Here is a 13,387-nt window from a genome sequence, read left to right as displayed (position 1 = left end):
CAGCCCAGTAGACTGGCGTTCGTTGTCACTATCACCCACGAGGGTCTGCGGAAACACGATGATCTGGCGACAACCACCAAAGAAGAGAGACTCTGGTCTCTTGATCCAGATTTATCGGAGGAGATAAATTTGCATAGTCCCCATTCCACTGTCCGAGCATGCACAGTTGCAGTGGCCTGAGATGAAAACGAGCAAACGGAATGATGTCCATTGCCGCCACCATCAATCCAATTACCTCCATACACTGAGCCACTGATGATTGGACTGAAGGGCTCGGCATGTATTTAGAATTTTTGACTTTCTGACCTCCGTCAGAAATATCTTCATGTCTATAGAATCTATCAGAGTTCCCAAGAAGGGAACCCTTGTCTGTGGAATTAGTGAACTCTTTTCTAGATTCACCTTCCACCCGTGAGTTCTCAGAAAGGACAACACTGTGTCTGTATGAGACTTTGTTATTTGACAAGACGACGCCTGGATCAGAATATCGTCCAGATAAGGCGCCACTGCTATGCCCCGCGGCCTGAGAACCGCCAGAAGGGACCCTAGAACCTTCGTGAAGATCCTGGGTGCTGTGGCCAACCCGAAGGGAAGAGCCACAAACTGAAAATGTTTGTCCAGGAAGGAAAACCTTAGGAACTGATGATGATCCTTGTGGATAGGAATATGAAGGTATGCATCCTTCAAGTCCACGGTAGTCATATATTGACCCTACTGGATCATTGGTAAAATTGTTCGGATGGTCTCCATCTTGAAGGATGGAACTCAGAGAAACTTGTTTAGACTCTTGAGATCTAAAATAGGTCTGAACGTTCCATCTTTTTTGGGAACCATGAAAAGATTTGAGTAAAACCCCTGTCCCTGTTCTAGTCTTAGAACGTGACGAATTACTCCCATAGTAGAGAGGTATTTTACACAACGTAAGAACGCCTCTCTTTTTATCTGGTTTACAGACAATTGTGAAAGAAGAAATCTCCCTCTTCGGAGAAAATTTTTGAATTCCAGTTGATACCCATGGGTCACGATTTCCAGTGCCCAGGGGTCCTGAACATCTCTTGCCCAAGCCTGGGCAAAGAAAGAAAGTCTGCCCCTACTAGATCCGGTCCCGGATCGGGGGCTGCTCCTTCATGCTGTCTTTGTAGCAGCAGCGGGCTTCTTGGGTTGTTTACCCTTGTTCCAAGCCTGGTTGGGTCTCCAGACGGACTTGGACTGAGCAAAATTCCCTTCCTTTAAAATTCCGAAAGGAACAAAAATGATTTTGTTTACCCCTCATCTTAACAGACTTATCCTGAGGTAGAGCTTGACCTTTACCTCCAGTAATGTCAGAAATAATTTCCTTCAACTCAGGCCCGAATAGGGTCTTACCCTTGAAAGGAATAGCTAAGAGCTTTGATTTAGATGACACATCAGCAGACCACGATTTTAACCATAATGCTCTACGCGCTAAAATGGCAAATTCTGCATTTTTCGCCGCCAACTTAGCAATTTGAAAGGCGGCATCTGTAATAAAAGAATTAGCTAGCTTGAGAGCCTTAATTCTATCTAAAATGTCCTCTAAAGGGGTCTCAACCTTCAGAGACTCTTCTAGAGCATCAAACCAGAAAGCCGCTGCATTAGTAACTGGAACAATGCAAGCTGTTGGTTGTAAAAGGAAACCCTGATGAATAAATAATTTCTTTAGAAGACCCTCTTATTTCTTATCCATAGGGTCTTTGAAAGCACAACTGTCCTCAATAGGAATAGTTGTACGCTTAGCCAGGGTAGATAGAGCTCCCTCCACCTTAGGGACAGTCTGCCAAGAGTCCCAAATGGTGTCTGATATGGGATACATTTTCTTAAAATTAGGAGGGGGAGAGAACGGTATACCCGGTCTGTCCCACTCCTTCATAATAATCTCAGAGATCCTCTTAGGAACCGGAAAAACATCAGTGTAAGCGGGTACTTCTAGGTATTTATCCATCTTACACAATTTCTCTGGTGGTACCATAATAGGGTCACAGTCATCCAGAGTCGCTAAAACCTCCCTAAGTAACAGGCGGAGGTGTTCCAGCTTAAATTAAAGGACATGAAGTCCGAATCTGTCTGAGGTAACACACTTCCCGATTCCAAAAGTTCTCCCTCAGACAAAAGTTCCCTGACCCCCAACTCAGATCCCTGTGAGGGTACATCGGAAATAGCCAACAAAGCATCAGAGGACTCAGTATTTACATTGATTCCTGTCCTACTGCGTTTACCCTGTAACACTGGTAGTTTAGAAAATACCTCGGTAAGGGTAGTTGACATAACTGCAGCCATATTCTGCAGAGTAAAAGAATTAGACGCGGTTGAGGAACCCAGCATCGCTCGGGTGGGCGTTAAAGGTTGTGACACTTGGTGAGAATTAGGCGGCATATCCTGATTCTCTTCAGACAGAGAATCATCCTTAGGCACACTTTCTTTACATAATATATGTTTTTTACATTGTAAGGATCTTTCAGTACAAGAGGTACAAAAAGTAAGAGGGGATTCCATAATGGCCTCTAAACACATAGAACAAGGAGGTTCCTCAAGTTCAGACATGTTTAAACAGACTAACAATAGCCACAATAGTCGTTAAAAACCTCTATAAAAATTTTTTGAAAAAAGTGTACTGCGCCTTTAAGAAATAAAAGCGCAACAATTTTTCTGCACTGCTCAAAAAACAATGTTTTATTACTTAGAATCATTGAAAACAGTTTAATTTTGCCAAAAATTATTGCACCCCTCAAGTAAAGGTTACATCCCCCTTCAAAGAGACATTTTATATTGAAAAATACATTTTAATAACAAAAACGGCCCCTGCACCTGCCCTCAGGGTACACAATATTGACTCGACAACGATCCGGTGGCTGAAAATCAACTTTAGGCCCCACCGGAGCTAATGCCTGCTGCCTTCTAGTGAAGAGAAACCTACTCGTCTAAGCGCACAAAATAGGCCCCGCCCACCATAGGCCTCGTACTCGCAGACTCCATAACCGCATGGGAAGCGTTCTTTTAAAGCCATGTGGCCCCCTCATACAAACTTAACGTTTTATGCCAAATAATAAAAATATAAAAAGTGTCACAGCTGCCTCTCTCCCTTAGACAATCTCATGTTGCCCTATAGTTCAGTGTCAAGACCCAATTGAAATACTTAAGCATAGTAATTCAATGTGTATCTAACATAGGAAATTCAGTAACACCACATCATACCGGTCTACTGCTTACCCCTTCCCTTACAGGGAATAATGTCAGCCAGTTCTGATACACCAAGTCTCCTCAGAAATAAAAGACTGAACATACCTCAATGCTGCTTGTAGCAGGACCCATTCTCCACACTGAAGATTTCTCTTGCACTACCTTCAGAAGCTCTGTGGGAACTGGAATGGATCTTAGTAACGTTTGCTAAGATCATCAACCTCAGGGCAGAAAATCTTCTTTCTTAATCCATTTCTCCCTGAGGAAAATAGTACTCACCGGTACCATTTTAAAATAAAAAACTTCTTGATTGAAGAATCTAAACTAACACCTCACTTTACCTCTTCCTATTACTAACACAGGCAAAGAGAATGACTGGGGGTGGAGAGGAGGGAGGAGCTATATATACAGCTATGCTGTGGTGCTCTTTGCCACTTCCTGTTAGCAGGAGGATAAATCCCACAAGTAAGGATGAAATCCGTGGACTCGACATATCTTGTAGAAGAAAATAACATAAAACCCTGCTGCACATTCTGGATCTTGGCAAATGTATCCTGGGTTTATGAACCAGATGGAACATGTAATTTATTTTTAAGATCAGGGATATATTGACTATACTTGATTGAAGATACAACAAAACTTTAGTGTTACAGCACACACATATAAGTGCTGTTATTCTTCTGCCTCTTAAGAAAAAGTAGAAAGAAAATAATAGATTTCAGAAAAATATTCTATACCAAGCTAATTTCACTATGGCACACTTTATCCATTTATGTTTAACACTTATAAACGTTTTTTAAATTGATTACCTTTTGGAATTTTTTTAATATAAACATTATGATATGCTACATTTTGCCAGGCATTTTTCATCATGCAATATTTCACCATGGCACTTCATCTGTCACCTTTCACACTGGTAATTTTCTAATTACAGAAATACACTTTACTTTACACATTTCCCTATATTAGATACACAATTAACTTTTCAGAATATGCACAAGGGGTAATGTTGTTTTAATTTAGAAGGCAGTGTTGTTTTCTGTGACCCAAGAACCTCTGAGGGAACATGGTTGATGAGCTAGGCTTTAGCATATAATTAATACTGTGCATTTGCATAGATGCATAACAATTATAACAAATAGGCTGTAACTTGGGCAGTAACCACAATATATTACTTTAACAATGTTGCCCCGTTAGTCATTTTCTTTGTTATGATTAGGGATACAGTTAAGAATAGGGCTAACCCATTTTTTAAACCAAGTATTAAAGGGACATGAAACCCAAAATTTTGAATCGAATTTAACACACATCGGGTTAGCATGACTTGAGAGCTAGCGTAAAGAGTGGGGGAGAAAAAAAAGTTTAGATATATTTTAACAAAAAATCATCAGATATATATAGAAATATTTATTTAAGAATAAATAGAACATACAGTATTCTTCTATGTGAAGAACATTGGAAAAATATTCATAATTCATGCACTTGAATAAACGCGATCAGGATAGCGTGCAAGAATGTTTTTTGTTTTTTTCTCGTTTGCTTGCTCCGTTGATGCTTATGGGGGAATATTTTAACAAGATCGCAACTTCGCAAAGTCTATCTTTTTGCCTGTGTCGGGTTTTGCCCATGCACAACCTTTTTGCTTTCAACTTGTAATATGAGCGCAACTGGACGCTCGCAAAAAGCATCTGTCTAGCAAAGTTAAAGCACGAGTGGGAGCGCAAAATAGCGCTCCACTCTTAATCTAGCCCTTAATAATGGCGAACTAAAAACAAATGAAAAGACTAAGCTGAGAAGATGCCAAGCATGAAGTGATCTGAAGATCACACAGAGTTCCAAGATATTTATTGGTAACCTCGCCTCATGAGGAGACCAAACTCCCTGAGACCTTCAAGAGCCCCTGACCGCGCCCCAACTGGATAGGTAAGCGTCCGTGGTAATTATTTCTATGACAGACAAAGGAAAGCCATGCCCTAAGACACTGGAATGGGGGTTATCCACAAAGAGATTGTCTGACTAAAGAGTCTAGATGGATTAGCTGGGACAGGTTGGTGTGGGCTCCATTCCACTGCCTTGGCATGCATAGTTGTAGTGGACGCAAATTAAGTCTTGCAAACAAAATGGCACCTAAAGGTGCCACAATCAGGCCCCTACCTCCAAGTACTGAGTTACAATAGCCCAAGATAGGGACTGCAAATTACAGACAAGCAGCTTGAAGCTTGAACTTGTATTGATCTGTCAAAAACAGTTGCATGGAGAACGAGTCTATGATCACTCCCACAAAGGACACAAAGTGGAGTCAGCAAACTTTATACAAAGTTGAACTTTCAGCCATGACTGTGATAAAACCAGAGTAGCTTTTGTGCATGAGCAGTCACTAAAGGTAAAGAGGGAACTTAAACCACAGCTTTTCCCAGAACCCTGACAACTGACAGGAGAGCACCCAAAACCTTTGTAAGCATTCTGGGAGCTGTAGCAAGATCAAAAGGAAGAGTTACAAACTGACTATGTCTATCCAGGAAGGCAAAACAAAGAAACCTCTGGTGTTCTTTGAGAATAGGGGAATGCAAGTAAGCATTCTTCAAGCAGGGATAGGCAAGGTGTCCGTACACGGACACTGGTGTCCGTGACTGGCCCTTGCAGTGTCCACCACCCATTTTGCAGAGGGGAGGGAGGAGTAGGACAGATGAATGCTGGTCCTCATTCCTCCTTGATCCAAGCAGCGCCACACTTAGTAGCGGGAAAGTGAGGGAAGAAGCAAGCTGCCTGCAGTCAACTAACCGTGAATCGTGACCCGTTCCAATTCCTTGATCTGTGCGGCAGCGTGATGCTGGTGTCTGTGTGTAGCGCTGCGGAATCTGTTGGCGCACTACAAATAACCGATAATAATAATAATAATAGAAGACCGCTGCCTACTCTGACAAACCTTTCGTAACCAAGTAAGTAACCAACCATGATGATCATGCAATTAACATCAAGGTGGGTGGGTTTGGTCAGGAGCTGCAGACTCTTAATATAACCAAAAAATAAATAAAAGATAATACCACAAGCAGTCTTTATATAAATGTTATTTTAAACTTGTTTGATTAGATGACTAATTTGTACTTGTGGAACTAGACCAGGGGCGTCCAACCTGCAGCCAATTTGACAGCAAAGTGTCGCTCTCCTAACTTATAGAAACATAGAATATGTCGGCAGATAGGAACCATTCGGCCTATAGTATCTAGTCTGCCCAATTTTCTGAATACGTTCATTAGTTCCTGGCCTTATTTTATATCTAGCATAACCTTATGCCTATCCCATGCATGTTTAAACTACTTCACTGTCTCTACCACTTCTGCTGGATGGCTATTCCAACATGTATCCACTACCCTCTCTGTAAAGAGAGTGTTTTTTGATGTTTTTAATTTGAAATGTACCTTGGTGTCCTTCACTAACGTCTGTACTTTGGAAAATGTCCACCACAGCCTTGGTCCGTGCCTATCCCTGTCTTCAAGTCTATAGTTGTCATAAACTGACCTTGCAGGACTAAAGGGGGAATAGATCTAAAAGTTTACATCCGTCAATTTTTGGATTTACCCTTGAATTTAGATTTTTTTATTCTTATTCTTATTATTATTATTAGGTATTTATAAAGCGCCGGCAGATTACACAGCGCTATACAAGTAATAATAAAACATTACAGGGATGCATTACATACACAAACAAGTACAGTATTGGGATACATTACAGTTGTAGGTGCAATAATTGAGTTATACAAAAGGGGAGGAGTGCTCTGCCCTTGAGCACAATCAGAAGTAGTTCACTTTAAATACAAAGTGGCCTGCAGGTAGAAAGGCTCTCAAGCTTACAATCTAAAGGAGAGGGAATGGACACAAAAGGTAAGGGAAATAAGTCTGATATAAGGCAGGGTAAACTGAGAGTAAGTGGGGTGTGTGGTGAGTGAGCAAATGATGGTTGGCAAAGAGAAACAGAATACAGCAAGTGTCAGTACAGAGGCTGTGAGTGTGAATTATTGCCTCTATCCTGGTTCATTAGTGACAGCTGCACCTATTTTCTGTCAGGAGATGTTTATATATAAAGGTAAACACCAGGCTTGGAGGGCAAGTGCTTGCAGATTTTCTGGGATATTGCTGTAAGTGTGTGAGCTTGAAAGTTGCTGGCAGATTTTCTGGGATATTGCTGTAAGTGTGTGAGCTGTAAAAAAGAGAGGGTTAAGGTAAAACTTCCTGTTGATAAAGTGAAGGAATAGGGGGAGGTGCATCTTGAAAAAGAGTAGAGGGGGAGAGGGAAGATTGGAATGTACAATAATAAAAGTCAAAACCAATTCCATAGTAGCCCAACAGATATAAGAAAAAAAGCACTCAATGGGGCCTATTTATCAAGCCATCAACCGCAAATACGCTGGAATTCAGCAGCGTAATTGTGGAGAGCTTGATTCGCCTCATTTATCAAAGCCTACAGACCGGCAAAAGTAGAATTTTGTGACGTAACATACGATCTGCCGGTCTCAGTCCGACACAGATCGATGCTTACGTCACTACAGATGTTCCGAATGCAAGTTTGGCACTATCTGACTACTTTTGCAAATTATCAAATTTCTACCAGGTACGCTCGGCACTATTCCGGCCCAGCGTACCTGCTTTTCAATCCGCCGCACTGGAGGCGGCGGATGCCATAGGAATCAATGGGAGTCTGAAAGCAGCAAAGCTTATGTTCGCTGCTGCCCAATATCCTATTGATTCCTATGGGAGAATAAAAGTTATGTTTACACCTAACACCCTAACATAAACCCGAGTCTAAACACCCCTAATCTGCTGCCCCAACACCGCCGCCACCTACTTTATACTTATTAACCCCTAATCTGCAGCTCCTAACATCGCCGCCACCTACCTACGTTTATTAACCCCTAATCTGTCGCCCCCAACGTCGCCGCCACAATATTAAAGATATTAACCCCTAACCCTAAGTCTAACCCTAACCCTAACACCCCCTAACTTAAATATTATTTAAATAAATCTAAATAAAAATTACTATCATTAACTAAATTATTCCTATTTAAAACTAAATACTTACCTGTAAAATAAAACCTAAGCTAGCTACAATATAACTAATAGTTACATTGTAGCTATCTTAGGGTTTATTTTTATTTTACAGGCAAGTTTGTATTTATCTTAACTATGTAGAATAGTTATTAAATAGTTATTACCTATTTAATAACTACCTACCTAAAATAAATACAAATTGACCTGTAAAATAAAACCTAACCTAAGTTACAATAACACCTAACACTACACTACAATTAAATAAATTAACTAAATTAACAACGATTAAATTAATTTAATTAAATTAGCTAAAGTACAAAAAAAAACACTAAATTGCAGAAAATAAAAAACAAATTACAGATATTTAAATTAATTACACCTAATCTAATAGCCCTATCAAAATAAAAAAAGCCCCCCAAAATAAAAAAACCCTAGCCTAAACTAAACTACCAATAGCCCTTAAAATGGCCTTTTGCGGGGCATTGCCCCAAAGTAATCAGCTCTTTTACCTGGAAAAAAAAAACTAAATTTATGCTTACCTGATAAATTTCTTTCTCTTGTGGAGTATCCAGTCCACGGGTTCATCCATTACTTGTGGGATATTCTCCTTCCCAACAGGAAGTTGCAAGAGGACACCCACAGCAGAGCTGTCTATATAGCTCCTCCCCTAACTGCCACCCCCAGTCATTCGACCGAAGACAAGCAAGAAAAAAGGAGAAACTATAGGGTGCAGTGGTGACTGTAGTTTAAAAATAAAAAACACCTGCCTTAAAGTGACAGGGCGGGCCGTGGACTGGATACACCACAAGAGAAAGAAATTTATCAGGTAGCATAAATTTTGTTTTCTCTTGTGGTGTATCCAGTCCACGGGTTCATCCATTACTTGTGGGATACCAATACCAAAGCTTTAGGACACGGATGAAGGGAGGGACAAGGCAGGAACTTAAACGGAAGGCACCACTGCCTGCAAGACCTTTCTCCCAAAAATAGCCTCCGAGGAAGCAAAAGTATCAAATTTGTAGAATTTAGAAAAAGTATGAAGCGAAGACAAAGTCGCCACCTTACAAATCTGTTCAACAGAGGCCTCATTTTTAAAATCCCATGTGGAAGCTACCGCTCTAGTGGAATGAGCTGTAATTCTTTCAGGAGGCTGCTGGCCAGCAGTCTCATAAGCTAAACGGATTATGCTTCTCAGCCAAAAAGAAAGAGAAGATGCCGAAGCCTTTTGGCCTCTCCTCTGTCCAGAGTAGACAACAAACAATGCAGATGTTTGACGAAAATCCTTAGTAGCTTGTAAATAAAACTTTAAAGCATGAACCACGTCAAGATTGTGTAATAGACGTTCCTTCTTTGAAGAAGGATTAGGACACAGTTACGGAACAACAATCTCCTGATTGATATTCTTATTAGATACCAACTTAGGAAGAAACCCAGGTTTGGTACGCAAAACTACCTTATCTGCATGGAAGATCAGATAAGGGGAATCTCACTGTAAGGAAGATAACTCTGAAACTCTTCGAGCCGAAGCGATAGCTACCAAAAACAGAACTTTACAAGATAAAAGCTTGATATCTATGGAATGCAGAGGTTCAAACGGAACCCCTTGAAGAACTTTAAGAACTAAATTTAAACTCCATGGCGGAGCAACAGGTTTAAACACAGGCTTGATTCTAACTGTTAGGGGTTAATGTGAACCTGACTGGAGCCATCTTGTTCCTCGCAGCCATCTTGTGATGATTAGCATCCATTTTGTAATGATTAGACTTTATTATAATGGGTTATTATGTAGTGAGAACTATGTACTTGTTATTGTATTTTCCTTAGCTGGTTAGCCTTGTAGAAAGTCCCTGGCCGCACGCCCAGAAGAATATAATATCAATAAGATGGTCCAGCGACCTTGGTGTCTCTGCAGATGCATGGTTTATTATGACTGTAGATTATTGTTTAGGAGCTAGTGAATTTCCAGAATCACACTGTGTGTAACTCTGTATAACTGTGTAAAATGACGCGGTCATAACGTGTCATCCCCTTAACCCTATATGCTGTTACTGAAGTCTATAAGATAGGCTTGCACTGTTCAATAAACATGATTGGCTTTAGATCATATTGCTGCGTGGTCTGAGTCATTCTAAGGGATCCTTATCAGATAATCTACATCTGCTTCAGGTGGTACAGCGGCCCAGAGGCTTCAGCCTGACCTGACACTCCCCCCCTAGGGATAACACCTAACAATTTTGGTGTCAGAAGTGGGATTCGCAGCGGGTAAGTATGAGTGCTTTTACCATGCTTTCCCTCTGTGAATCTGAACCTAAATTTAGTTTGGTAATAGGTGTTGATAATATATGATAAAGGGTTAAGGGGTTCCTGTGGTTGAGGCGCAGGTTTGCGGAGGTTAAAGTCCTGCCGGCAGTTGTGATAACCCCTCCAGACAGGTTAATAGTCCTGTGCTGGTTTACGACAGGTATTGTGAGTCCTGTCTGTGATAAGCGTGCAAGAGATAAATGCAATTTGACGGGAGGCTTTTAAGATAAGTCCTCCGTGCAAGTTGGCAGTGAGTAAGCCTCACGTGTGTTAAAGTTTTCTATATTCATTCCCATAATAGAGTTTTGTTACCCACCTAAAGCTGGTGTGATGTCCGATGCTTGCTTTGCTTTGGTTATTTGTGTTTTGCTGCTATAAAATTGTGCTGTGCTTAGAAAATATTAAGTGGCTATGCATGTTATTATTGTTGCTATTATTGTGTTGAGGAATGGGATCTGCACAGAGAAAATTACATGTATAATGTCTACAAAAGGGTTAATAGTTTCTGCTAAAGACAGAAACATTTCAAAACACTGTCAGTGAGCACTGCTGTGTGGTAAATAGAGAAATCTCTGTGTTAAAAAAATGTAGCAGCTCCGTTTGTAAAACTTTTTGTTTGCTTGCAGTAATGAAAAGGAAATTTGGTATATTGAGATGCATAATGTGTGATGGTCTGTCGGTTCTCACTGTGGTATGCGTGTAACAGATTTACTCTAAACCAAAAACAGAATGTTTTATTTGAAAATGTTTGTCCCAATCTATGCAGAAAATGGCCATTCTGCGAGGATTCTTCTGACTTCAATACATTTTGAACTTGGTGAAAAGTTAATCTTGTGGTATTTTTATATGTCTTTGGTACGCTATGAAATAGATGTTTTTTTTCTGAGAAAGGAAAAAAGGGAGTGAATCTCTGGTATGTGAGATGAGATGAGTTTGTGTGTCTGTATCGCTGTAAAAATGTTTCTTTCTGTTTCTCTGCTGGGAAATCAGACGTTGTAAGGAGGTATTTTGTAGTGTTATTTTTGTATATACCTGTATTTTAAGGTCAACAGCATGTTTTAAAGTATGTGTGTTATAGGTGCAGTTTTAGTTTAGAGTGATAATTGTTGTATGCAAGTTTGAAAAACTGTCCATCTGTTGCGGCATATAAATATATTGTTTTTGCAAGTGAAGTAACCCCCAAGGCAGAACATAGAGTGATCTGAGATGTCATCACAAGAAAAAATCTCATAGCAGAAAGCAAAAAAAAAAAAAAAAAAAAGTTCTGTCTCTGGGGAAGTAAGTAACGGCTTTGAAAGTGAGATGGTGTGTGTGATTTTTGTCACGCTCTGGTAAATATGAGAGTGTTTCTCGTATGATTAATGGGTTAAGTATGTTGTATTTGTAAGGTCTGTGCACGGAGTTAGTGCAAACGATGAAATATAGTTATAAGCTGTAATTGTAATTTTATCTAAAATTATTTGCGTCCGTTTTTGTTGCAAGTAAATTAATCTGCAGGTCATGTTACAGTACAGAGGTGGAATTTGTGTGGTAAATCATACAAGCAGCCTAAATTATGGTTGAGATATACATATGTAATTTACGTGATAAATGGTTAGTCCTTAAAGGGACAGTCCACTGTAACATAGTGTTGATATTAATGTATTGTCCATGACTTGTTATACAAGCTGCATAGTATAAAATGTAGGAGAACTTGCATTTGCAAGTTTGTGTATAGCTGATGTAAATTGTAATGGGTTGAATCTCGGATAATCCTTATCTTATATTTGTCTGTAAAATCAGAGCTCAGTGCGTAGACGGAGCAATGGAAAATTGTCATTTTATTATTTAAAGGACCAGTTCACTAATGTGAAAGGAGTTCAGGAGCAGCAATAACACTGTATTAGTAGTTTGCAAAATATATTTTAAAAGACCTTTCTTTGTATTATTCTTTTTAAATCTGCCGTTTAGATAGCAGATATTTCTGTGCGGTGTAACTGAATTCTCTCTGTAATGCAAACTGAATTGATAAGTTGTCTACAATTTTAGTGTAGCGATCTGTGAGACTAGCAAAACAAAAAAACAAAACAAAAAAACAAGAAAAACAGAGGATTGACAATATTTAAAGGGATACAGGCAAACTGATATAACATCTGAGAATTTAAGGGAATATTTACAGAAAAGACAATGAGGTTTACTGTAAGCCTAACACTAGTATATTTAACTGTGTTAGCAGTTTCAATTAAAGATTATTTTTCATTTGGGTAAAATGTCCCTTTAACTAGCCTGCATCCCACTGTGAGTGCGTTTTTATGCTGCTTATGCTTGCTTAGGCTATTTAATGAACGTCAGTATACATTTTTCTCATAAGTAAGGCCAATGGATCATTGGGAATAATTTAAAGGGGAAATTTTATTGTTATTCTTGAGTAGAAAGCTTATTTTTGTGTTATATGCGGTTGTTATATTTGGCTGGAGAGCTGCAGAATGGTGAATATCAAATTATACACTACTTAAATCCAATAATTGTGTTGTTGTTGAAATAAGTAGCATTTATCAGGTTTTAGTGTGAATTTTATATTTTTAAGCAGTAAACAGTGTTTCTCCTTTAAGTAAAAATGAAACTTTGAGCTTGCTTTACTATCCTTGAGAAGAATGATAACATTGTGAATGTTTTGGGGGTTTTTTTTGGCTGTCGCAGAGAGAAAGATTTGTACTTTACATTTAAAGCGGCAGTACTGGTGTTCTATGTTATAAAGAATGATGAATATAAATTGCTAACTGCAAGAAACAAGTATTTATATTATATTCTGTCACAGAATCTAGCTTAAAACTGATCATTTTATTTCTGTGGCTGTCTGCTGTCAA

General features: G+C 39.4%; 1 protein-coding gene across 1 annotated transcript in view; it reads right to left on the bottom strand.

Annotated features, from left to right (window-relative positions):
* The window catches only part of LOC128664418 (tetratricopeptide repeat protein 41-like), a 331,531-nt gene extending 328,509 nt beyond the window's left edge, over positions 1–3,022 (bottom strand). The window contains exon 1 of the mRNA XM_053719249.1: positions 2,979–3,022. Within this exon, the coding sequence (XP_053575224.1) occupies positions 2,979–3,022 (44 nt within the window). The remainder of the gene's footprint in view (positions 1–2,978) is intronic.
* Positions 3,023–13,387: the final 10,365 nt, after the last annotated feature.

Source organism: Bombina bombina, chromosome 6 (genome assembly GCF_027579735.1).
Source record: "Bombina bombina isolate aBomBom1 chromosome 6, aBomBom1.pri, whole genome shotgun sequence".
NCBI lineage: Eukaryota > Metazoa > Chordata > Amphibia > Anura > Bombinatoridae > Bombina > Bombina bombina.
The sequence above is the reverse complement of the archived record's forward strand: the minus strand, read 5'-3'. Positions and strand labels throughout refer to the sequence as shown.